Below are 25282 nucleotides of genomic sequence, written 5' to 3'. Positions count from 1 at the left end.
ACCTTTAAATACAGTTTTGTTATAAGTATTGAGAGTCCTGTTAATTTATAATACAAGATCAACATTGTTTCTAGAAGCCATCTTTCTAATTCTAAAGGCAAATTTAAATGAGAGACAGAGACTAAATCTATAGTTCATTTGAAGCCATTTATGTTCAGCCTTAGGCATTTTTCTTCTCCCTTCTCTAACGCTTTCCCTTGAATCAAAGGCATGGAGTTCAGCAAAAGCATTCATCTAATGCAGAACAAAAAAATAAAGACAAACAAAGGTGAAATGATAATTCAGGAAAGGGGAGGAAATCACTTCACCTCTCTGCTTTAGAGGTGTGAGTCATTGTTTTAATGAGGTCATTTGACAGACAATGAATTCCAGGCTTCCTATTCAAGTCTTCCAATTAATTCTGGAGACTAATTACACTCTGTCTCGCCAGGTTTCTCTTCCACAAACAGTACACGTATAATAGGACTAGTTCTCAAAACAAAATGTAGGGTTTGTAGTCCTCCTGCTTCACTAGAGCATGAAATAAATCCTAAACCAGCTTTCTTCCACAGCTTTACTTCCCTGCAGCCAAGTCCAAAAAATCAAGATTTCCTTGACTGTAAGAGCCCAAGGCTCTTTCCTGGAGAGCGCCTGATTGGTTGGATGTAAGAAGTAAAGCCAGCCTGGAGAGCAATCTCCACAGCTACTTGGGGAAGAAACTAAACAGCAGCTCAAAAATGCTATCTGAATGGGAAGAAAAAAACAAAAGAAAGAAAAAGAGGGAACCCTACTGCCAAACACCTTCCCTTCCCCACAGGCTCAAACCTGAAGCTGATCATACGGGAAGAGGCACAGATGCTTCAGGAGAACAAGGCCAGAAGCTGCCTTCTATTAGCAAGAACTGGTGCAGCATCTCTGTAGCCTCACTGAACAATCCCATCAGCACAGCCTCTCCAGTGAGGCCACGGCACCATCGCTGCCCAGAGGAGGACAATACGCAGCAATTTATCTTCTCGGTGAGCCCTGTACAAGGCACTGACTAAATACCACAACGCTTAGCTATGGTCAAGACATGCAGTCCAGTTATTCTCCAATTCAGTAGCATGTAAACAAGCACAGCTTATTCTTGTCAAATCACCGTTTGCTTCTGTATTCTTATAATATCGCTATGGGTATTTGTAAGTTGTATTCATGAGTACTTGCTGAAATGAAAACACGCAAGCTTAATTCCCTCCAACACTGTAGTACAATATAGGGCAAATCTCAGCAGGCATATAAACAGTTTTAGTTCACTGAATTCAGAGTGGTCAAATGGATGAACAAGAAACCATGTTTTTCTAGAAATGCCTCTGTCTGCATTGCTTTTAAATATGCATGCTTCTTAACTTTCTTCTCTACAAAGTGTCCTATTTGACTTCAAGTAATATGGACACATAATAGAGTTACTGTGGCTTAATAACTTACCACCCATCAGCTGAGCTGCAATAAATGTCTGTGAGCTTCTAGGCTCTCCGAGATGTATGGCAGTACACTGCACTGAGGCTTGAGGACACATCTTTAGTTACTACTGCATCGAATGGGTAGCCTACGTATCCTTCCGAGTATATTAAAAACCAAATAGTAACATGAATTTAAAAGAATTCATAACATAGTAGGACCAAAAAAAAAAAAAATATGATCCTTCAAAATTTTACAGGTTCCATTTCAGAAGGGTTGAACTTTCTATTCATATCTGCGTACTAAGTACATGCATTATCTGAAGACGTACTCAAAATAGGTTTCAGTTTTAAAAACCACAGCGCTTGGACCACTCTAAAATGCTGCATCACAAGCCGGTCATTTGCTCCAACTAGGAATTAAATTTGAAGAAACATGCAGTTAAGCAAATGCATCTCTACCTTTCTCAGAATTAAGTGTTAAAAGCTGCTGAAATAGTCCAGCCACTGAAATACCTGAGTAGTCAGTGACTTAAATCTCTGCCCAAATTCTCCAGAGAACATGCACAGCAATTTAACATAGTTTGTTTGGAAATCATATTGAAAATTATTATTAATTAAAAGTTCCCAGCAAAATAACTTTCTTTTATGATGCAACTTCATCTCCTTTTCTCCTATTTTGCACCAAGTGAAGAACTGTACTAACAAGATGGTCTGGATAGATTTAATCCTGCCTGCCTGAATAGGAGAGATCTCTAGCCCATTTGCCTGAAGCTTTGTATATTTCTATGAGAAAAGAAAGAAGCAAAGAAACCCCAAATCCAATTTATCCAGTTCTCTTCAAAGATTAGTTATCTGCAGACATTGTGTAGCTCAACTGCATCCTTCAGAGTCAGTAAACAAAAATTGCCCACTCATTGGATTTCTCTCCCATAGTAGCTTAAGAGTCTCCTTGTCATTTCTCCTGTCGTAAATATTTAAATTTCTTTGTTACATTCACTGCTAACATGAGACTCAATGTTCCCTGTGACCTACGTTAAGATTCTCCATCACATAGACAGAACCAAGACAGCAACCTGACAAAGGTCTGGGTGGGATTTTCCACAGGCGACGCATGGCACCAAGTGAAGCACTGGCTGCTCTGGCACATGGGTGATGCAGGAGGACGCTGCTGCTCCCTGCTCCTTTTCGACCACAAAAGTTCAGATCCAAGATTTGGTTATGGCACTGATTTTGCAGATCGCATACCCTTTAAGTTTGTCCAGTCCTAAAAATGAATTGCTGTTCCCTCACATCAAGCCTTGTCTTATGTCAAGACTACATGACGTACCACTTTTGAACTAGGTATGATAGTAACAGGAGAGAAGGGGAAGCAGAGAAAGTGTAAACTGTCTGAAGAATACTTCTAGCACCATTATATTTTGCATGGTAGGAAGGCCATCATCACGTGGTCCACATTTGAGATCCCAAGCCTATGCCTTGAGTAAGGCAGCTACTCAACTTCTCTTCAACAAGTGCAACTTAACGACACAGAGCAAGGAGATTGTAGCTCAAGTAAAAGGATGTGAAGGATAAATACAAGTCACATATTGCAGTGATTAACACCGATAAAAACATATACTTTACAGTTTGCTAGTTACCAAATGTACCTCTTAGCCACTGTTTTGTTTTGTTTTTTTAATTATTATGTTTCTACAAACAGCTAAGTTGGCAAATTTTGCCCAGAAATTATTTTTAGTTTCTGGCATATTTTACAAAACTAACTTTTAATGACTGAATGACATATCAGTCACATTGCATATGAATCTTGATTAGCAAATCAACATTTTAATTTAAGGATCATTAACGTAAACTTAAATAGCACCCAAAAATCATACTGACTGTGTGCACTTTCCTGATTAACCTTTAGTTGCCGTGTTTGCGTAAACTACATGACTCTTTACAACAAGGTTCCCACGTTAAGCGTATTTCCATACAAATTAAAACAACAGCCTTAACTGCTACCTTAGAAAAGCTTTTTAAATTTTAGAGCACATTCAACAGCCTAGCTGTATTTTCCTTAGAAGAAAGGTTTCATAGCAGTTCCTCATAAGTTACTGTTAGCTCCTATCTTTGGCCAATTTATTAGAGGCTGAGAATTCCTTGCACCTTTCCAGTGACCTGGATAACTCTGCTTCTTCTGATGAAAAGTCAGTCCAGAATACATGCAAGAATCCCTCAGCCTTTCCTTAACCTTTATTCTAAGTGGAAGACACTAAGCAAAACTGACTTAAGATAGACTTTTTTTTTTTTTTTAAACAGATAGGATAAGAGCTTCAAGTTATTAAGCTTTCTGCCTGTACTATTTTTCCTTACATTCTGAATAGTGGAGACATCATATCACATAAATTTTTCCCCAGTTAGGGATTAATGCCTTTTGTAAACTGTATAACTCTTGATGCTAAAATCCCTAGTGCACTTGATTGACTGTATTTAATTGGTCAGGAGAAATTCCATGAGCTCACATCTCCACAAATCTTCTAGAAATCCTTTCACAAACCAATTACCTCAATAGCTTTGAATGGTCTGCAAATATGAAAGGATTGCAGATTTTCTAGACAAGGTGTGGATCCTCATATAGCAAGTTTAAGCCAACTTAAAGGCTCTTCTTAGTCCACACATGGCAGGTTAAAAAAAAAACAAAAACAAACAAACAAACAAAAAAAAACCAAAAACAAAAAAAACCCACCCCACTATTTTTAAGTGGCCTAAGTTAGCAGTCGTGCCGTATTACTGGGCTTATCATGCTACAGCTGAAGATGACAAGCTGCTGTTGTGAAAACAGTCCTGGGAAATGACTCCCATTTCAGCAACTACCCTCACAGAAGAGTGGATTAAGTACTCATCTCAACTTGGCTATCTCAAATGTCAAGTAAGATGGATATTCTCCCAGGTAAAGGAGCTGCGAGCTGCCTCCATCCCATCAGCAGAGGACTGAAGAGACAAGTCACAAATTCAGTATTAAAATCTCACCTTGGTCCAAGTGCCTTGAGGGCAGTCGAACACACCTGTCCAGGATGTTGTTTCCTGTGAACTGCCAGGCCAACTTAATTTACTGGCATGGCACAAATATTTCCTGCAGTTCTATAACCAAGGTTTCCAGGTGAAAACTCACTAACATCTGTCATGTACCCTTATCAGAGCTCTGAAATTTGTCCTTGCATTAAGTGCCAAGCTTCAGAACTAAGAAAAATAATTCATATTACATGTTCAATGAAGGAGGAAGAAGGGTAATTATTTGATTCTCTGTCTTCCTCATCCACCTTCAGATAACATGGAGATAAGAGGTCAGCACATGAGTGGCTGCCAAACTCTGGGCAACCTGTTCCTCCCACCCACTCATGACCCCCACGTTCTCTCACCAGCCTGTGAGAAGAACCATGTCAGGCTCCGCATACCCTATCAGTCTTCACACCTATGTTATGAAGAACAACTAAGGTTCAACAGCACTTGCTGAGAGAAGGCTGGAGGAAGCTGACGGGTCACTTGTAGCGTAGCATTACTATAGTGAGACATCTGAAGACTTGATTTTTTTGACCTGGCATCTCTATAATGGGAGATGTGTGCTATCTACTGTAAGAAACCAAGGTACAACACAGACCAAGCTATACAAGTGTTACCATCGGAGTCTTTCTGGATCAATTCCCTGCACTGTCAAAAAGTTAGTATCAACAACTGTAATAACAATTCTGGAGAACTTTCCCAACCTACCACAGGAATCAATAAAAACAGAAAAGCCCCGAAGAAAGTATCTGATGGACAGGGAAGTGTCTATTTAACGGTCCCAGTGGTTCTTCTGGACAGCCTGGCTGTCCTTAAGCCCCAGCAGTTCAGGTGGCTACAGCTACAGATGTTACAGAGGAACCAAGCTATAGGCAGCCTTGTTTCAAGAATCAAACGACTGGCTTCTAGTCACGCACAGCTGAAAGGTCCCTGACTAGGGGAATCCTGTAAGCCACCCGCTCTATTAAATACTGCACAGCAGCCACTGGTGGGAAAGCACTGACTCTATAAATTGAACCACGAAACCGACCCACAATATTTATTCTTCCTACTAAGCACACATTACTATATAAGAAGTAGGCTATATTGGCACTGGACACGTTAATGGATATTCAAATTGAAAGTTGAGTACTTTTAACTAAATCCTGCTAGTTCAGGTTATCCCATGATTATATTCAAGACCATTTACAAAAACAATTAGCTGAGCTGCATATCTACATAACAGTTCCCAGAATAAACAATTTTACTGTCAGAGATAAAATTAAATGGTTTCACATTGAAGAGCACACGATCCCTCTCTCAAGTTGAAATTTCATGCAAATATAGTAGGATTTTAACCATCTGATGAGATTTGTGTTTAGTTCTCTTGTAACATGACAGCTTTAAGCATCAGTAAAGTCAATAAGGACATAACAGAAGACAATATTGATACTTCAGTTGGAATGATCAGCAGTTCCTCCACAGGGCCCAATCCTGTTCCTACTGTAGTCAAGTGACAGGCACAAACATTCCCAGGATATAAAGCCCCAAGCCCATTAGCTCCCCACTAACATTCCTATATTTACTTTATCATAAGTATAAAAAAAAAAGTTACTTTAGCTTGAACATAGCTACACTTTCCACAGGTGAATAGTATTTAAGAAAAGTCTTTTTACCTCTGTTGGTTTGTAGCAATCTACAAGAGTTTCCTAGAAGCAAAATATGAAAGTGTCAGTTCCAATACAGAAAAACAGTGAACATAAACAAGGCTACAGTATGAAACCTGGCAAGGGAGTGGAGAAAGAAAAGGAGCAAGAAGCAGGAATCACTGGATGAAGATGCTACTGAAAACCGAGGGCTCCCTAGGTGGACCAGAATGATTTGCAACAGGAGAGAAATGACGTCTCCTTCCTCCAGGCTGGAAGTTACACCATCCGTCTCTCCAAGACAAACTGAGAAGAGGAGAATCCAAGAACATTTCTCCCAGCAATACACATGTGAAAGGTAGCTTTCTGTGAGGGCATCACAGTCTTTGTAATGCAGAAATACAGATGTTAGCTAGGTGGGGCATTCCTAGCAGTGCGGCTGCAGCAGCTAGTTTAGGCAGAAGCACCAAAGGTATTTATGAATACTGAGTGAACAGCCTGGGGCCATGCCCCAGGTCTCTGGGGCTGGGCAGTGGGCACTGAGAAAAGGGTGCCAATAGGCACTGCAATCAGATATGGTGCATCTAAGCACCAAGTTAGTCACCTCCCAGAAGTGAGCTGAGGGCAAACCACTGCTCTGGGACAAGTTTCCTTCCTTTAGTGCATCTGAAAAGATTATAAACAGAGACCCTTATATTGGTTTTATATCTTGATTTAGATATATGTATCTCTATTAAGACAACGATGTTTCTTTTCTTCTCCCCCTCATTCTTCCATTCATTAACTTTTACCTCAAGCAGGATTCAGAGGATTAGAGAGCTGGTTTGAACTGTATAATTTCAGCAGACAGCTTCTGAATTTCCCTACTAATTCCTGTTGCTGACCATCTTATCCTTTCCTCAAGCTTTTAGACAAGTTACTCTAAGAGAACTTGATGGGTTCCAATTTCTAGCTAGTATAGACAGAGAAACAAAGTTTCCAATATCCTAAGGACAAGGGAGGATTTCTGGTCTGTACATGCACACACGTATATTTCTGTTGCTGCAGTGAACTACAGAAACTATCTGGTCATCATAAATGACTCTCAGCCACGTAATTTTTCTCTGTGACTGTTCTTTATTTTCCTGTTTTCTGTTCTTTATTTTATGTACTTGTAAAAATAAGAATGAGTCTAATCTGTCTCAGCATATCTCCCTCTATTACCGGACTCTTTGAACTTTTATTTACTCCTCTTATCACCTGCCTTTCAGAAATTTTTTATCCTAAAGGATTTTGATTACCTTTGTACAGTCCAGTAGATTATGCTAAACTCAGACCTCGGAACCTCTCAGTTCTAATTCTATGCTTACAGTGGATTCAATCAAACACAAGATAGGGAACCAGATGCATTCATTCAGCCACATTCCAATTTAAAATTAGAAAATATTACCTGTAATTTGAGAGCTCTCTCCTCTTCATTGGCTGCATCAAGAAGGTCATCAATGTCAATTTCTACTTCTGGCATCTCTTCTTCCTGAAAAGCAAAAATTCCCACTTAGTCCATAGAGATATCCTTTAACTAACCTCAAAAGCAGCCTAGTGATAGCACACATAACCCCAGATGCCTGGAGCCAGACAAGAAGGAAATCAGTAGGGGACAGTGGCTTGATTCCTTGCTCCCAAGCCAGCAGAAGGCCAAGCCCCAGCCACGCGGGAGGTGACCACTCTTAAGCAACCCTTCCCTCACAGCCAGGAGCTGTGTTACTAACCCATGCCCAGCAGCACAAGTCAGGCTGTTCTCACAGTACTGGGCAAGAAGATGAAGAGGTCAGGGCAGGGAAAGTAGATAAAAGCTGCAGCAAGCCACGAAATTGCTTTGAAAACATTCTTGACTGGACTGCTTATTGTTACACTATGGAAGATCTCCCTTGCTCAAAGTTGGCTTACAAGGATGACATACATGCTCCATCAGAAGAGCTCAGATTTCCAGCGCCTGCAGTGAAGCACTAAGTCTAAGGCATAGAGTGTTTCAGGGAATTTTTTAAACCTCCTCCACCCATACACTTCTCCCTTTGCATAACCAGCACATCAGGCATGTTGTTCCCTGAGTCAGAGCAGCAGGCCACACATTTTGAAAGACCCCTGAGCTCTGGAATCCCAATAAGAATTCATCATCCACAGATACCACTGTTTATTGCATTTACAATTATGAAAAAAAAAAAATGCTGCTGGCAATTTTTTGCATTTTCTCGTCATAAAAGGCACTTCAAAATGGTAAAGCAGCACCTTACTGCACACACAAAACACACTGGTCTCAGCCTCTCCCTCACACCAAGTCCCACCCTCACAGTGGCCTCAGTGCCACGGACACACGGCTCCTCCATTGCCCCTGCTCCAATCGAGGCAACACATGGGCCCTGCGAGTCTGTCCTCTCCCACAAGTACACCGGCACTGATCGGCTCGCCGGTGCCGCGTCACCTCGCCACCTCCTGAACGAAAGCAGGGACATGAGGGCATCCAAAAGGAAGGGTGGATTTGAGTCAGGAAGAAGCAACAAGACCACTATCCCCAGCAGCTGCTGTCGTCTTGTACCCCACCAACACCTTTCAAGATCCTTTAAAGAAACATTTTGACAAAAATGTGGTGGTTCCAGCCATTTGCAAAAGTTTCAACAATTGTGAAATAATTTAACAGCTCCAATCGCAACTGCCACAGGTAACATCAAAATTACTCTTCTACTGGATACAAGAATCCAAACATTAGCAAGGAAGATAACAAATTAGCTCGAGTTAATCTAATGAAAGTTAAGTACCAAAGTGCCAAACAACTACCTATACCAGAAACTCCAGCTAAAATGCCAACTGCTTAATGTTTATTTGGGTGCGAGGAGGAAAGACAGAAGTAGGATGATTAAATTCCCCATCCCCACCTCTGAAGGATAGCGTGCAGGAACACAACAGTGCAGCCGTGCAGGCTATTAGCCCCCATGAATAAGAACACATGAAGCACATCCTTTGCCCAATTAGCAGGTTCACTCTTTCAGCATGCATTTTAGTCAGAAAGGAAGTGTGGGCATTTGCTGAGATGAATCATGAAAATAGTAGTTACTGTAACACAATCTGGCAATAAGGGAGTTTCTAACCTAACGCTATAGACTCATTAGCAATTTAAACAATGGGGGGAAGAGGAGAGAAAAGAAGTCCTCCACAGACTATAAAGATATTCAGTAAAACCGATCAGAATTGGAAGGGATAAAGATTAATCCGTAACAGTGGTACACTTACTTAGCAGCTTACTATCCCCACCCTACACTAATTCGCATATCACACTAAGAACATGAAATTCACCAAATAATACACAGTAAACCTCCTGAACGTTTTATCTAAGCAGCTCATTATAAATACTGTTAAGATAGGGTGTCCGGAGTTACTGTTAATACTGTAAACTTATCAAAATACGCATCCATGGACCTGCGTAAATGCCAATTGTGCATCTGTCTTGAGCTCAGAATTGCTGTTCAGCACATTGAATATTTTGTCTGATACACGTTTTGAACTCTTGCCTGTTGGCGTGGCATTCTGGCCAACTGAAGTGACATTGAAAGGCGACAGTGAAGAGGAATTCCCTAGAAGGTATACAATGCTTTTTTGTGCTCACACTTCATCGAAGCTGAGCGCTCCTGAAAGGTTAGTTTTACTCTGATTGGTACCAGTCGTGGGAGAAATCCTTGCTTCAATCCCTCTTCACCCTTATCTTCTTCAAATCAACTTTCTCCTACATCTTCAAGGTTCACACTGCCATCAGTCCAGAGGGCAACTGTTCCAGTAATTCACTGAAGCTTTGGTATAAAAGGTAACATAGCTTCTCTACATCAACAAAAGCCATAACAAAAAAAAAAAAAAAAAAAAAACACCACCAACTTGGGAATACTTCAGAAACAAGGAACTATAATTGTGTTTGACATACTGGCATTCAATTAAGTTACATTTTCTGTAAAAGATCATGCGTACTTCATCACTTCACAGCAGATTTGAAGTCTGATACACAACACAAATGGGGAGGGGCAAGCCCAAAAAGGTCAACTCTTCCTCTTATTTTTGGCTGAAAGAACAAACATAATCAAACCACTTTTTCCCCTCTGAACTACTGTGCCTGCATGATCTCAAGAGTTTTACGTTAGGCATGAAAAACATGTGCTTAGGTCAGGAGCATGACCACTCCACAACAGCTGTGATGATAGAGGCAAGGAAGAAGAGTCATGACTTCTGTTTGCCTGATTTTATTGGCGAGGTAAGTGTGGCTGATCCCACTACAATTAAGCAGCTAGATCCAGATTAGGCTGGGGGAAGCCTGAAAGGGGCTGTGCATAGCTGAAGCGTGGTATTTCCAGGGTCTTGTTAGCACCATGAGGCTGTGCAAGGAAACCAAAGCACTACCATGTTCTGCTCCAGTGAGAGGCAGGCAAGGTGTTGCAAATAGCAGATGATGGGGAAAAAAAGAAATCCCAAGAAGCACGCTGACAGGGAGCAGCCTCCAGAAAAGCTGAAACAGAAGAGGTGGGGGGTTTGCGGGTGCAAACACCCATCAATTGAAACAGTTGGCAGAAGGGAGGATGGACACTCTCCTTTCAAGCACCCTCTCCAGTTTGCATTAACGATGTAGGCAGGACATGAGCTGATTTCTGCTTGACTATTGAAAAGTCCAAAAATATCACCAAAGTTAGCTTCTGTGCTCTTTAACGAAACTTAAATTCAGCCTTGCATTGGAAGACAGCCCCGTGGTTATTTAGGTTGCATGAATTCTTTGCAGGCTACTGGCAAAAGACCTTGGGGCACAGACATGCATTAAGTAGTAAACAGCTGTAGCAGTTTAAGACATTACAACCTCTCCAGCTGTTTGCTATTTAGCTTCTGGCAGACATGATCACTGCCCCACCAGTGAATGGAATAGAAACACACAAGCATCCCTTACTGAGACCAGGGAAAAGGTCTGACAGCCTCTGAAACCACGTCCCACGGCAGCTTAAGCCAAAGGGCTGGATTTTGCAGGGGCAGCTGAAGAACACTTGCACACTGTAGTCTGCTGACCCTGAGGACAGCACCTGCAGCACAGCAAGAGCAGGTCTGACATTATTACAAGTATTTACTAATTAAACATTTACCTGAGGCTTCAAAATTTAAAGGGCAATAGTTGCCCTATGGATAAACTTACCACTATAAACACAACTCAAATCAGCCTGCTATCCCTCATCCTCACTGCCCATTCACTGTGCATCATCTCATTCACAGTGCTGGGAAATAATTAAATAGGTTTGTTTGGTTTTTACTTTAGATTTTAAGTTTGGAAGAGAAAGGAGAAGTGCAGCAAGAAAAGTTAAATCCATCATTTGTACAGTGAGTTTGGAAGCAACCTGAAAGGACAGCAAGAGAAAGATGAAAGAAAAGGAGGGAAAGAAGACCATACAATTCAGATGTATTAAAGTTTCAGACCGTATGAATCAGGGATTTCTCTCAAAATCCTGGAAGATGGCCAGTGTAAGTGATCAAAACCAAACTAGAAAATAGGATGAGTTCTTCTAGAAGTATCCATTTATATATATAAAAAGATTTTTTTTTTTTAAAGTGACATCTGCCGGACATCTAATACAGTTAGCTCTAAAGTTCATCTGCAGATGTGGATAGCGCTGCCCCAATGCAAGACAATGGTTTAAGTCTCAGGATGATAAATAAAAGTGCCATAAATGATCACGACTGGAAGTTGTTGGTTGCATATGTAACCTGGTGGGATTATGAATGGTTTACACTTAGTACAGGTAAAAGAATACTACCAAATAGTCATTTGTGTGAAACACAAAGGAAAAGCCCATGTGTTCCTCGTTTCAAAGCATTCAGTTGTCTTGGGGGACTTATGGGTCAGGGCAAAAGTAGATAAAAATGAGAATAAAAAGAATAGTTTAAATGATTAAAAATTATGAATCCAGAATCAAAGAAAGCTCTTTTCAACTTAAAGCTAATCCTAGTTAAGTGGAGAGTCAAAATACAACAGCTAAAATACAGCTGTTTCAAACACAAAAAGGCTGCTAGTGTCTATTGATTGGTATGAGGAACAGAAGATTAGGAAAGGATGTTAAAGACAGCAAGAAGAGACTCAGAAGTGCCAGGTTTGGGGACACTTGCAGTAGGAACAAGAATCCTCAGTGGTAAAACCCCATTAGTAAATCACTGTATGTTTTCTCCAATCCTAAAATATTAACAGCAGTAATGCCATAGCAGCCATGATGATCTAATGTTAGCCATGCAAAAAAAAAAATCTCTCTCATTTTTGTTGGTCCAGGTGAAGTGGTTCATGCAACAGTGGATATTAGTTTGCACAGTTGATAACCAGTGAACACATTTAGGATGCTGCTCCCAGTATGATACAATCCTTATCATGCAGTTACATACTATTTTCTCCCCCATCAGACACTTACCTCATTAGCAACCAGTCAGTTGAATGTGAAATCTCAAAGGCAACACAGACTGCGAGGCCCCACACCCCTGAGCACGTGCCATCCAGTCTTGGCTCCCAACTAAGAGTTAGAAAAGCCTGTGTTGCCACCCAGGCTGTTCTCACCAGAGCAACAGCCTCTTCCACCAACACCAAGTCTACCTTTCATCATCACTCTTGTTCATGAAATAAAAGTGCAGAGACATTAAAGACAAAGTTACCAGATTTGTCCACTCATTTTGAGTCAATGATCCTACTGCTTATAAATAATCATAATTTATCTGTGACATTGTGGCTATTTACAGAAACCTTCTCCTGTGCTAAGCCTGTCTTCAAGCCTGACCTCATGTGGATCCAGTTAAACACCCAGAAAGGGAGGGACACCAAGTGTCCACCTGTCAACAGAATGGCTTATGCAAGTTGCCCAGTATCTCACAGGAACACCAAGTGCATCTACACGTACATAACATGGTATGAATGGCTAGATAAGAGTCAAGGACACAGTGTTTTATCTATACGGTCTTGATCTGATCTACCCTCACCTGGAGCTAGCAGGGGACTGTGCCCATAGCCTTGCAGACACACCACTAGAGGGAGGTAACACTTTACAAACACAGCAAGGGCTCCTGAAGTTGCTGGTAGAGCATGGAAGTCTTCCGAGACCTAGATTCAGTTCTCAAGTCTGGAGAACAGCAGTCTAACTTTCATCCTCAAGTACCCATTTCCCTCTGCTCCTGTTCTTAACAATTTAGTCCTCAGCTTTTACTCTCACAGCTTGGTTCCTGCAAAATCCTACCTCCTCCACTCCTACTTTCTGGGGTACTGCTTCTGCCTCTTTCCAAGTACCCTTCCTCCCCAGCTGAGGGCCAGAGGAAGGACCACTGCAAGCAGAGAAAGGAGCAAGACTCAGCTCCCAGGCACTGTGACCAGGGCTCCCTGCCAAGACCAACGGCAAGAGGCCAGCCCTTCCTAGATCCCTATAGAGTAACCTTGTTCATGTAAGACAATCTTTGAGCTTATTGCCAAACTTTAACAAGTTTGGGCACGTGACAAGCACAAGTGAAAGAGGAAGGGAGATGCTTGATCAAACTGAGAACACTTTCATAAACTAGCCACAGGCATCTCCAACACAAAGTAAGTCTGCTCCCTCCTAAATTTCCAAGATCAGACATACTAGAGTTTCAACTAAGCTGTTGAAAGTCCTCATATAATGTGGAAAAAACACTTTTTCCTCCCCATTTTAGTCTCAACATCAGAAATAACTTAATTCTTACCTAAAAATCTTTCCAAGATATTCCAACTGAGGCAGGCACCCACTGCAAATCTATTCAGCTCAAATTATTTCAATTTGTTAAAGTTGAACATTTTAAAAGTGTGTTTTCCAGTTGTTAAATCCAGGGTAACACCAAGAACAATGCTTATGGGGCTCTGCATGGAGGAATACACACCTTGCTGTCAAGCAGAGGGGAAGCTTACCTAGCAACAATCAGTGCCTGGCAATAAAGAGGATGTAACAAAGCTGTGGAGAAAGGCTGTTAAGCTAGATGAGAAAGATGGACGGACAGACACACACATGCACACACACTGATAGTGTCTACACAGGCAGGTACAGCTGGACCTTAGCTTGCTCAGCCAGTGTGCACAAACTGCACGGTCCAGAAACTATAGCTGCATTAGTGCAGCTTTCAGACCAAGAGAATAAACCCTGTTGGCAGAGCATTTACATTCCGCTGCCATGGTTTATTAACAGAGCAATCAGATTTCCAGACCAAAGCTTACCCACATCCACCTGGCTCAGAGAAGAAAGAGCTAGCTAAAGCCTGTCTGAATCTGCCAGTTCACCCTATTTTGGTTAGTAGATAGGTGGGCAAATAGCCTGAAGCTTCTATTAGGAAGAACACATCTTACTCCAAGGAAATCCCAAAGAGTAAGCTTGTTGGAGATTGATGTCTGAACCCAAGGAACAGGGAGCACTCTTAAGTTCCCAGGTCTAAAGTGTAACCTAACAGCATCCCAGATCCATGTCAGTACGCAACTTAGCTGTGTGTTGCCCCCAACCAGAGACATACTATGAGAAAAAGCACAGGATTACATACTAAAAAGAATACCACCATGCTCCTTGGACAACTGGAAGAGCATGCCCATCCTGCCATCTAGCCAGCCTTCACTGAAACGGCATGGCTAGGAATTCTCCTTCTCCTTCCTCCCCTTATCCCAGCATGAGCAAACACACCCTTCTAACACATCCACTTCAAAATACAGAGACAGATTTGCAGAAATAACCTTATTTAAAATTAAGTCACTAAAGTCTGGAAGGACAACACTGACTGGGTGAAGAATATGACAGTGACTAGATCTCTTTGCATTTTCCAGGCTAATACCTTCTGTATAAGACATACCTTCAATATATCAGTATGTCCATACACATCACTTTAAGCAGCTGATCAACAAGTGACTCGTGAAAATATGAGCCCTGTGAGCCGAAGCTGCAAAGAGCAGGGAGCTCGCTCTTGAGCCCCAATAAGCAAGGGGAAAAAAGAGAAGACTGAAGCTCCTCCTTTAGCTTTAGATAAACAGCTCATCCATTATTCCTGGTGAAGAACTACATAGCGTTCACAGTATTGTCAACTGCAAATATTTGAAAAAAGCACATAGGGCTGCAAAACCGTACTGTCACAAGGTGAGAGTAACCTGTTGGCCTAACACACTCATCTAGATAAATCAACTAGAGTATGCTCTCCAATAGACAGCAATATGGAGTCAAAGGAAAATGACACTAGGGGTCAGAAGGGCTTTTACTCACATTTCATATAAGCCATTTGCAAGCGTTTTGGTGAAAAATATGGTTCCTTTTTATAGGCTTACTAAGATGTCCTAAAGTTATCCCTAATTAAAAGACACTAGGTGTCTTTTAAGCATAAATCACGAGGGCCACAGGCTTGGGGGTTTGGTTTTGGGTGGTGGGAGGGAGGAATTCGGGACAGAATGATGTCAAGCAGGACAATCCCTGTATAAGGATATCACCCTAGGCAAACTGGGACACTAATCCTGTATGTTAGCGTTATTTATCAATAGCCAAGAACAGCTCAAACTTCCTTACTTACAAACAATTATAAAGAAAAAACATGGTGCAAAACAAATTTAAAACAACTTCTGGGAATCATTTAAGTATAAGGGCATCTTAACATTCATGTACGTGCCAGGAGTTAGGTACAACTGTAGCTTCAGAATTCAAATGGAAATTAAAAATATACTAACAGGGCAATGACTATACAGCACACACAAAACACTTAAAATTCTAGTTATGAACCTCATTAAAGCAATTAACAACAACTGATATTTTCAATAAGCAGGGGCGGAGCACCCACTCAAGCCAAGTTCTTCCATCTCATTACCCAAACCAGCTCTTTCTCTTCCCTCAGTCACTGTAAACCGTTGTTGTTTGTTTCAAGTTGGCACTGCCACAGATCGGCCTCTCCTCCTGGCTCCCAAGCGACTGCAAAGCAGATGAAGTGGACAGATGCTATTCCAATTACAAGTTCCATTCAAAGAGTCAGCCCCTCTAAAGCAGTACCACACAGCCTGCATTTTTATTACAAAATAGCGCTCAAGTACACCGAAATAGCAACAGCACAATCCTGGCACTTTGGTGACACAAAAAGAAGCAACTCTGTTGTGCCCTTACTTCAGCTGGGGTGCCTCTGTCAGCATGGAGGGATCAGGGTTACAGGCAGAGATAAGAACATCATCCCTCAATGCAATTTCTATGAAAGCTCCCTTTATGGGCAAGCCTTTGTGAAAGAGGATAGGGAAAGGACCTCCACATCCAGAGCGAGGGTCCCCACCCAGCTTCCCTGAATATCTTCACCCTCCCCCAGAACACAAGCCTGCCCGCATTGACACTCGACACAGAGGCAGCTGCTGCCTTTGCAGATGCCGTTGCAGTTTTGCCTTTCCTTCAATTAGAAGGCTACAGGGCAGAAAGATGATGGCAACACACCATGATTTCCTCTGGACAAACTCCTTACAGCTACAGGCTGCCCAAATGCTAAATAAGTCAGCTGCTCAGGTCCTACATTGGCACATGGTTAGCATGTATTTTTACCCTGTGTAAGGGTAAAAGCACGTACTTTACCCTGTGTAAGGGGTGGGGGAAAGGTAAGATGGCCAACTGTGTCAAAAGTCAGCTGGAAGAGGGGAAAGGGAAGGTTAAGTTAAAGCACAGTGAGACAGGTACAAGTACTGCCAAACCATTCACTGAAGTGAGGTTATTCAGGGAAAGGGAGGCAGGGCCAATTTCAGGGGACACCTCATTATATAGAGGCTACATAACGAAAGGTTTTCGGAATTGGAGCAATAGAAAATCTGGACTGCTACCCTGCTACTGTGTCCTGATGCGCTGCAGACAGATGCTGCACATCACATCTAAACTACCTTAGTGCCACACAGTTATGCCAACACAAGGCTTGGAATAAAACGCGGTACCACTTAGCATGCAACAAAAGAGCAAGTAGTTGAAAAACTGTTGACATGTTTACTTGAAGTAAATACACTTTACAACAGTAGTAACTTGTAATAAACAAAGCATCAAAATTTCCACAAGCTGTTTCGATGTAGATTCTGGCCTACCTACACCCAAGAGTGATGCAACGGGATTTTCAAATGGAGGTCAGGGGCTCTCTTTAATCAGTAAAGGCTAACCAGCCATTAAAATTCACTGTATTCTTCTGCATCAATGTGACCACTACTGTCAGAGACGCCTCTGTGTTTATATAGACCATATGAGAATGCCATGGTGACCTCAGGCAAATGCTCTAAAACTGGCTCTGCAGAAGAGGAAACCTTGGTCCTCTCTTTCCGCAGTTCTCTGTTCTGCTTGCTAGCAGGGCCACAAAGCTGCTATTGAAAGAATAATGTGTTAGGAGAGCTAAACTGGAGTTTTACTGCACTTCAAACTCTGCCAATTCAGTTGAGGCTGGGCTTGCCTAGCAGACACACTGCCTACTGTTGGTCACCAACACACCCGCCAAGTTTTCTTGGCTGGAAGGAAGACTTTCTGTGCTCTTTCAGAAGACCATGCCTTTTTACTTTGAGCCCTTAAAGCCAGGATGGGCTAGCTGCCACGTTTCACTGGCTGCATTCTCCCATCAGCAGCAGGGAGGTAACTTTGCACGTGTGGATGCAGCCTGCAACTCCATAAACAGCACTGGAGCCTTGTGCAGGCACCTTGGCCAATAAAGTAAATAATAGGTCCTTTTACTTTTCTTCTCCCCACTTCTGTTAAAGAATTTTTTCCCTCTCAGCTTTTCTTTTTTTTTTTAAATTATGAGAGCTATGGAAGTAATCTGCAAAGAATCAACAGGAGTAACTTTTCCTCTAATTAGCTGCTAAATGGGCTTTTGTGAAAGTAAAAAAGTGTGCGCACACACGCACCTTAGGTTTGGGGGTTTTTTTTAGCACATTAATTTCTTGGTATCCTGTGTTTTAACAACAAGTTTTCATAAGAGCCTATTATGTAGGTGACTGAAAATACTTATCCTGGGCCCTGGACTTGCTATTTTTAGTTTGGCATTTATCTGTTGCTTGAATGGGTGACTGAAACACTAGTCAGGGGTCACACACTTGCAGTGCCGACTCTGGTCTGTCCATACACAGTAGTTCTTGTATGAGCAGCTGTTTAGGAAGCATTTGCTCAGATCTCCTGGCACAAAGCATCCAACAGTGAGAAACCAAAATAGGTTCTGACTTGGAACAGAACAGCTTCTAGGAATCCCATGCTGGCCAAAACACAGTTTGGCAAGCCTTGCTTGGTTCATGGCCCCATCGTTCATTTAAATACTTCTATTGGTTCACTTGGGAAATGGAAGTTGAGAGTCAGATACGACTCGTTATTTACTCTTGTTTTACTGTATGGGTATTTGATAACTTCAGAAAAATTGTGACAGCCCTTAAAAATCAGATGGTTTTAACTATGACACTGATTTAAGAATTTAGGCTTTAGGCTTCATCTTAGGATACCTCCATTTAATATCTCTAAGAAGTCTGGCAAAAATGTCTTTCCATTCATTTAGTTTCAAGTATACACATTCAATCTTTCCTGAGAGTCTCTGAAAAACAGATTGTAAGGAGGCACTATATTTCCACATTAAGAGCACATCCTTGCAACCAGAGCACTGAATGCAAGAGAAGAGTTCACTCCAAAGCACCAGTAAAAGAAAAGCTTCTGGTAAACCCTTCTGAGTCCCAACTCCTCCCGCATTCTTCTACCCATCTCACTACGAAGCCCCCTACTTCCCTATGGGCACATTCACCTACCTCAAGAGAAGCAAACCTTTGCTCACTGCCAAAGAATTGCACTCTAAACAGCCAGCCAACCTTATAAATGGTGTTGCCATCTTGAAAATGCAAACTGAGCAAATATCATTTGACAGTCTGCAGATGATCTGCAACAACTGTTTGAAGAACAGATACCAGCCTAACTGCCTTCCAAGGTAGCCTGCAGCATCAGGACCTCCCACTTCAGCTCCCAGGATCCTTAAACAGTGCACTTTTTCAACTGAATTCTCACTTTGCTGTGGTCAGCCTAAAATTTGTTCTCGTTCTCCTGCTTCAACTTCAAGATTTATCTTTCTTAAGCAGATGTCATAAATATATTACTTTCCTCCATTTTTCACAGACACAAATATGCAAAGTCAGCACTTCTCAGCAATCTCTAGTCATCTGCATTGTTGGAAATGGTCACAGGCTGAAGAAAAAATGTGCATTTCTCTTCCCAGTGGCATTCCAGAAGAATTAAGAGTTATGGATGATATGGCTATATTTCTTTCTTTTTTTTTTTTAAGGAATAAAAGCTTTGTGGTTCCATAACCATAGCCTAAAGAGTCATTTAAGGCATACCGAAGAAGAAAAGTACAACATAAGGCAAGACACTTGTTGGTTTGGCTTGGTATAAAAGCAAAAAAAATGAAGTCATTCTGAAGCATCTAATTTACTCACAGCTTTACTTTTTAAATGCTAAAGAGCCCATCATCTTCCAGGACATGCTATCTTGCGGCAGCAAAAATGTGGCAGACCTTTTCACATTGGATAATGAAAACTTGTGGTGGGCTACATGATCACAACAGTGTTAGCAAGCCCAAAACAGAATGGGGCCAAAGCGCTGAGATGTCCCTCTGCTCCTCAGATACACAAACAGGCAATATTTTCCAGCACAACCGTAAAAATTCCAGATGCTCATGCAACAGCTGCTAGCCCTCACAAATCACTGTAGCTGAAAGACGATGCAGGCAAACAGAGCAAGTCCAGGACTGATGAGGGCCCTTAAATGAGACGAACTTACAGACTGGCAATACCAAGAACAGAGCAATTGCAATTGGACTGAAGGGAAAGAACCCCAACAAGCTGCTGAAGGATGAACACTAATTTATTTTTCCTGCTTCTTAACAGCACAACTCCCATGTACATGCTAAAGAAAACTGCTTAGATTTGTTTCATATGACTGAAATACAGCTCTGGGAAGGGACTATTTTTGAAAAGCTACATCAAGCCTAGCCCTTCATTACTGGGTTGGAGCCCTGGCAGAAGTGCTAAAATCCTCACGTTTTCAAGTTAACAAAAGAGTGATAGACTACTCTTAAGTATGTTAATCAACACAGTAGGCAAAAAAAAAAAAGGGGGGGGGGGGGAAGGGGGAGAAGGTTTTAAGGGGAGTGTAATTTTCTCAAGTATCCCTTAAATGCCGGAAGGAGCCACCTTCAATTATCAGGGATTCCAAAGCTTCCCAGAAAGGAGAGAATTCGCATGCATACTCAAGATCCCATTTCTTAAATAGCTCCCTGGTTCTGTAGGACAGCGCGCACCAGGACTACCTGGGATCCACAGCACTCCGGTGTAAATCAGAGATCCTCTGCAACTCCTGGAAGTCCAGAACATAAATCAGAGCAATGCTTCTAGTTAGCACTGAGTTTCCAGAAGCCAAAACAAGGAGGTGTTAGCAGGGGCTTTGTCTGCAGCTCACTACACACAGCTTTTCAGACAGAACCCAAATGAGTACAGCAGTCTTTCAGTTTTCTTCTGAAGTTATTTACCTACTATGCAAAGCATTTCTAGCAGCTTAGGTATATTAAAAACATGGTCAAACAGTAGTTTCATTCAGTTTGACGTTATACTGAATTGCAACACTATTTCATGTTACACCATCCAACAGCATACTATATACACAGTGTACATATATATATACACACACACTAGCCCTTCAGAAGCATGTTAATAGACCACAAATATGCACCTACATTCACATATGTATGAATCTGTTGTTACAGAAAGTTACCAGAAGAAAAAGAATCTGTACGCAGATTTCTGCCATGAAAGTATAGGTAGAAAGGCCTTGAAGAAGCACGGCTTGCCATACGTGGCAGAGCAGAGCATATTAACAAGCCATCTGTTCATTATAACAAGCTCAACAGGATTCAGCTTCTAGCTGCAGAGATGCTACCTACAGCACATCCCTTGATCAAGCAGACAGTTGTTGGATATTGCCAAAGCCTTGCCACATCCCTTTCAGAGAACATGTTATACATCTCCGCCACCAGCACAGTCTGGATTTAAAAACTGCTTTCCCAGGAGGCTGTGCCTTTGAGCAGAATTAGTCACACTAACAAGCAGCCCAAAGTCAGGTTCCTCCAGCTAGAGATATGCAGACATAACCAATGCTATTTGCTTAAAGCTCTCAACTTCTGCTCCCACCTCGGAGAAAGATGCATTGTGTTTCCAGGAACAGAAGCACTGAAGAACATGAAATCTGTTCTCAGAAGAGATGCTGGCTCTTGAAAGAGAGACAAGAACAACATTTCTCTCTAGTCCTTTGCAAGCAAGATGACTAGTCTTTCAGTCTCTCCCCCCCCCCTTGCTATGTTTCTCCCTTCAAACAGAGAAATTAGGAAACAGCTGTTGCTTTTGCCAGCTTTGTGAGAGGCAAAGAGCAGCAGTCAGAAGTAGCAGCAGGGGAACAAGACTGTAATATACTCCGGGTCCCATCTGTTGAGAATGGGGAACAGAAGACGGAGGGCAAGGAGACAAATAGGGACTCCAACGTACAGTCAAACAGCTCCTTTCTCACCACCTATCTGATGTTCTTTGGCTCAATATCCAGTGACTGCAGCAAAGGAACGGACAAAACTCTTCAAGTTAAATGTACAATATCAATCAATCAAGTATCATGATAGTGTTCACAAGCAAGTCGTTTAATTAATACACTGTGCAGCCAGTATTTTGGCTTAGTTGTTACTCTGCCATGTGGCAAACTAGACAAAGCAGATGGTCAATAAGCTCTGTTAAACTGTCAGGGCCAGCTATTATAAAGAGACACAAAACAGTTCTCTACTAGTTCCAAAATTTTTAAGTTAAGTCTCAGCAACCTCAGTTCAGTTCCTTCTCCTAGAAAAGCTGGCATCAAAAGAATGAAGATTAAACTAATAACTTTCCCAAGGCTCCAATCCTGAAGTTTAGAGAACGCCAAGCCCCATCCTAAAAGATGATCAAGTTCATTAAAAGGCGCAAAAATGTGAGAATAGCCAGTATCATCTGCACTACACTAAGAAACCACTGACTTGTGAAATCAGCTGGTTTGCATCTTAAAAAAGAAAAAATAAATAAGAGTAGCACTTAAGTCAGGAGAGCTAGGATTGAAGTCGAATATTAACTCCTTAGCCTTTGAATTCCAAACAGGGAGACCAGCACAGCCTGAGTCTTACTTAAAAGGATGAATGATGTCAAATTTCAAACTACTTTCTGCTCTTCACCAAAAAAGTTGTTGTCACACTTAACCTCTGAAACAATCTCAGACACTTTACCTTGCATGCACCTCCAGATAGTACTTTGATCCTCACAACAAAGACAGATGTTCTGAACAAATAACCAAGCAGAGCTGAAGTCTGGTTCAGCAAACAGCACCAGCTTTGCCAGGTTAGAGGAGAAGGTTCCTGGCAGGGCGCACAGCTACACCTTGTTTCGTTCTGCTAAAATCCACCTCTTCCCGCTACAGTAGCCTCTCTGCCTGCTCATCAAGAGACATTCATGCAGGGGCCTTGTTCTGAGGCGTCTCCAGAGACAAGTGTTCACATTTTGACAAAAACATGCCTCCGCCTCCCCTACCACCTCCCATGACAGCAGGCTTTCCTTCAAGGCCTTCAGGTGGTACAGTTTAACTTCTGTGTTTCACCCGAGGAAAAGCACACCATGTGGTTTTAGAGCAGAGCACTGTTATGACAGCCCTAATCCCAGCTGCAGCAAACTCGGCCAGCAAAACATGACATACGTGCAGCCCTGGGGCTCCACAGAGCTCTTCTGTAATAAAGCATCAAATAAGGAAACTGGTATTTCTACAGTGCCCAAGTGAGCTATGTTGCATTTTACCTGAAGATGGGAAGTTCTGCTTTCCCAAATAAAAGCAGCTGAACCTCTACACCAGGAGACTAAGTACAGCCAACTTTTATTAGTCTCTAGAACAACAGACCAGCATCTTAAACAGAGCCAACCAAATAATGAATGTGTTTGCGTAGCACAAGGTAAAAGTGATGTTCTATCATATTTCAAGGCAAACTTTCACCACTCGAAGGCTCATGCATCTACATCCATAAGCTTCAGTCCCACCTACATAGGGTATCATACTGACTATCACGACGCCAGCATGTTTTGCTCCTGGGGCCATAAGGACCCCAGGTAATGCCTATGTGTATTGCTCCCTGGTCATATAATGGCTAAGCACAAGACGTGCCTTCTGCTTTAGCCCTATATCTAGCTAAAGTAGCTAAAGCTTGCTTAGGATTTAAAAGTTTTGAGTCCAGTTCTCCTTAAACCCCCATGAGCAGAGGCTAGAAGCTTAAATGTGTCTTTCAGACCCCAGAACACATGGAATAGTGTTGCGAAAATACTGTAGGTAGAAGTTGGTTTGATGATGCCATTTCTTACTGCATTTTAACATTTATATTTACATCAATTGATGTATATACAGTCAAACTGTAAACTTTATTAGAGGTCTCAAGAGGGTGTTCAGTGAGCTGACGTCCCCGTGTCTGCAAGGTCATGAAAGGCAAGTTCTTGAAGCGTCCTTCTAGAAAGCCACCTTTGTGCTCACAAACAAAATCAGTTAAACCTTCTGCCACCCAGAACCTTTTCAGGGTCCAAAATGGCCCTCATCTTTAGCATGCTACTTCGATACCAGCCACCTCAGATGAGAGCTTTAGACTACCAACAGCTTTTGGATGGATCCTACACCAGCTCATTTGAATGCATTACAGTCACCATCACTTGACACCTCAGCACCACATTTTTCAGGCAGTACTATCTTTCATTTGTGCTTGCAACTAAGTGCCTATCACAGTAGGGCTCTAATCTTAGTTGCTCGGTCTTGCAAAAGCTCCTGCAACAGCCGCCAGTCATTTTAATCATAAGTTCGCTGGCATCATTCAGAAGCTGCTGGCAAGAGAAATGAAGGAGTCAAGAGACAGATCAACTTTGTTTGTTTAAATTATCTCATGATTTGTGTAATACGAGCTCAAAATTTCTATATTTTGAACCCTGCCAATACAATATACTTACAGCAAGGAGCTAGATCTGCTTGAGCAAGCATCATGTAAGGCTGTAACAGCATGGGTTTCCTCCTTCTGGACAACACTGGCTAGTTTCTAGCCTCTGGCAGACTTTCAAGGAACCATTCAAAGAATTTGCCTGGATTCACACTTCAGCTACTCATTCCTGTGGGTTTCACTTTCCTTCCACTGTCTCGCATCTTGGAAGCACTTGGCGGTTAGCCCTCTCCTTTCTTCATCTTCCCTTCAAACAAACACTTTGATTACGTGGCAACCAAAATGCATGCACATGAAGCCACTTAGTATGTAAACAGTCATACCTAACTCAAGAGCAGCCATCTCCCAGAATGAGACCTTCATCTGATCAAAATAATTTGTGTTGGGCAACATTTTCAAGCAAAGCTACAAAAATGACTTTTTTTTTTTTTACCAAGGCCCAGGACTCACAAGCTGGGATTTCTCTCACCTGGCTTTTTATGTCTGCTGTCCATCTACAGTAAACAACAGGAGACTATAAAGGGAGCATCAAGCAATTACAGCATAGAGGCCTGTCTCACAGCAGATGAATCTTACTAATGGTGTCTCTCATATACCTGTGTGGAAGACCTGTATCCTCCTGTTATGGGAGTAGCTGAAGTTCACTGCTACTATTTTTGATCCTGAAGGCAACATACAGCATTATCCTAGTCCGGAGAGCCAGAGCCAATGCCCTTCTTCAGATCTTGATAAATTTAACCAGTGTACCTTGGTAAAGGTTGAGTCAGGACATGAGACTAAGGACAGACTGTCTTAAAGCCTGGATGATTGTGTTACTCATACTGCTTCACCAAAAGAGACATGTTACAAATCACAATTAATGTCATTTCGTTTTTCCATCTGTTACACTGTATTTTAAGACTAAACTTTTTACTACCAGATCAAATGAAACACATGGAAAGTTTTAAAGATGTGCACTACCAGCTGGCTACTTTGACCACCCAACAAATGTTAATTTCAGTGCCAAAAAAACCCAAACAAACCCTAGCCTGCCTCAAGTTTAAAATTTAACTTGGACAGATTTTAATTAATTTACTCAATGTAGTTCAGTAGTCTTTTCTGTAGAAAATTATATTCTACTTCCAGATACCAAGAAAAGGAAGTAATACA

General features: G+C 41.8%; 1 protein-coding gene across 1 annotated transcript in view; it reads right to left on the bottom strand.

Annotated features, from left to right (window-relative positions):
- Window positions 1–25282, bottom strand: part of PPP1R14C (protein phosphatase 1 regulatory inhibitor subunit 14C) — a 53887-nt gene that overhangs the window by 4868 nt on the left and 23737 nt on the right. Inside the window, exons 2-3 of the mRNA XM_082305660.1 lie at window positions 7512–7595; window positions 6113–6145 (exon numbers count right to left, since the gene is read on the bottom strand). Coding sequence (XP_082161786.1) covers window positions 6113–6145; window positions 7512–7595 — 117 coding nt within the window. The remainder of the gene's footprint in view (window positions 1–6112; window positions 6146–7511; window positions 7596–25282) is intronic.

Source organism: Platalea leucorodia (genome assembly GCF_965183815.1).
Source record: "Platalea leucorodia genome assembly, chromosome: 3".
Taxonomy (NCBI): domain Eukaryota; kingdom Metazoa; phylum Chordata; class Aves; order Pelecaniformes; family Threskiornithidae; genus Platalea; species Platalea leucorodia.
The sequence above is the reverse complement of the archived record's forward strand: the minus strand, read 5'-3'. Positions and strand labels throughout refer to the sequence as shown.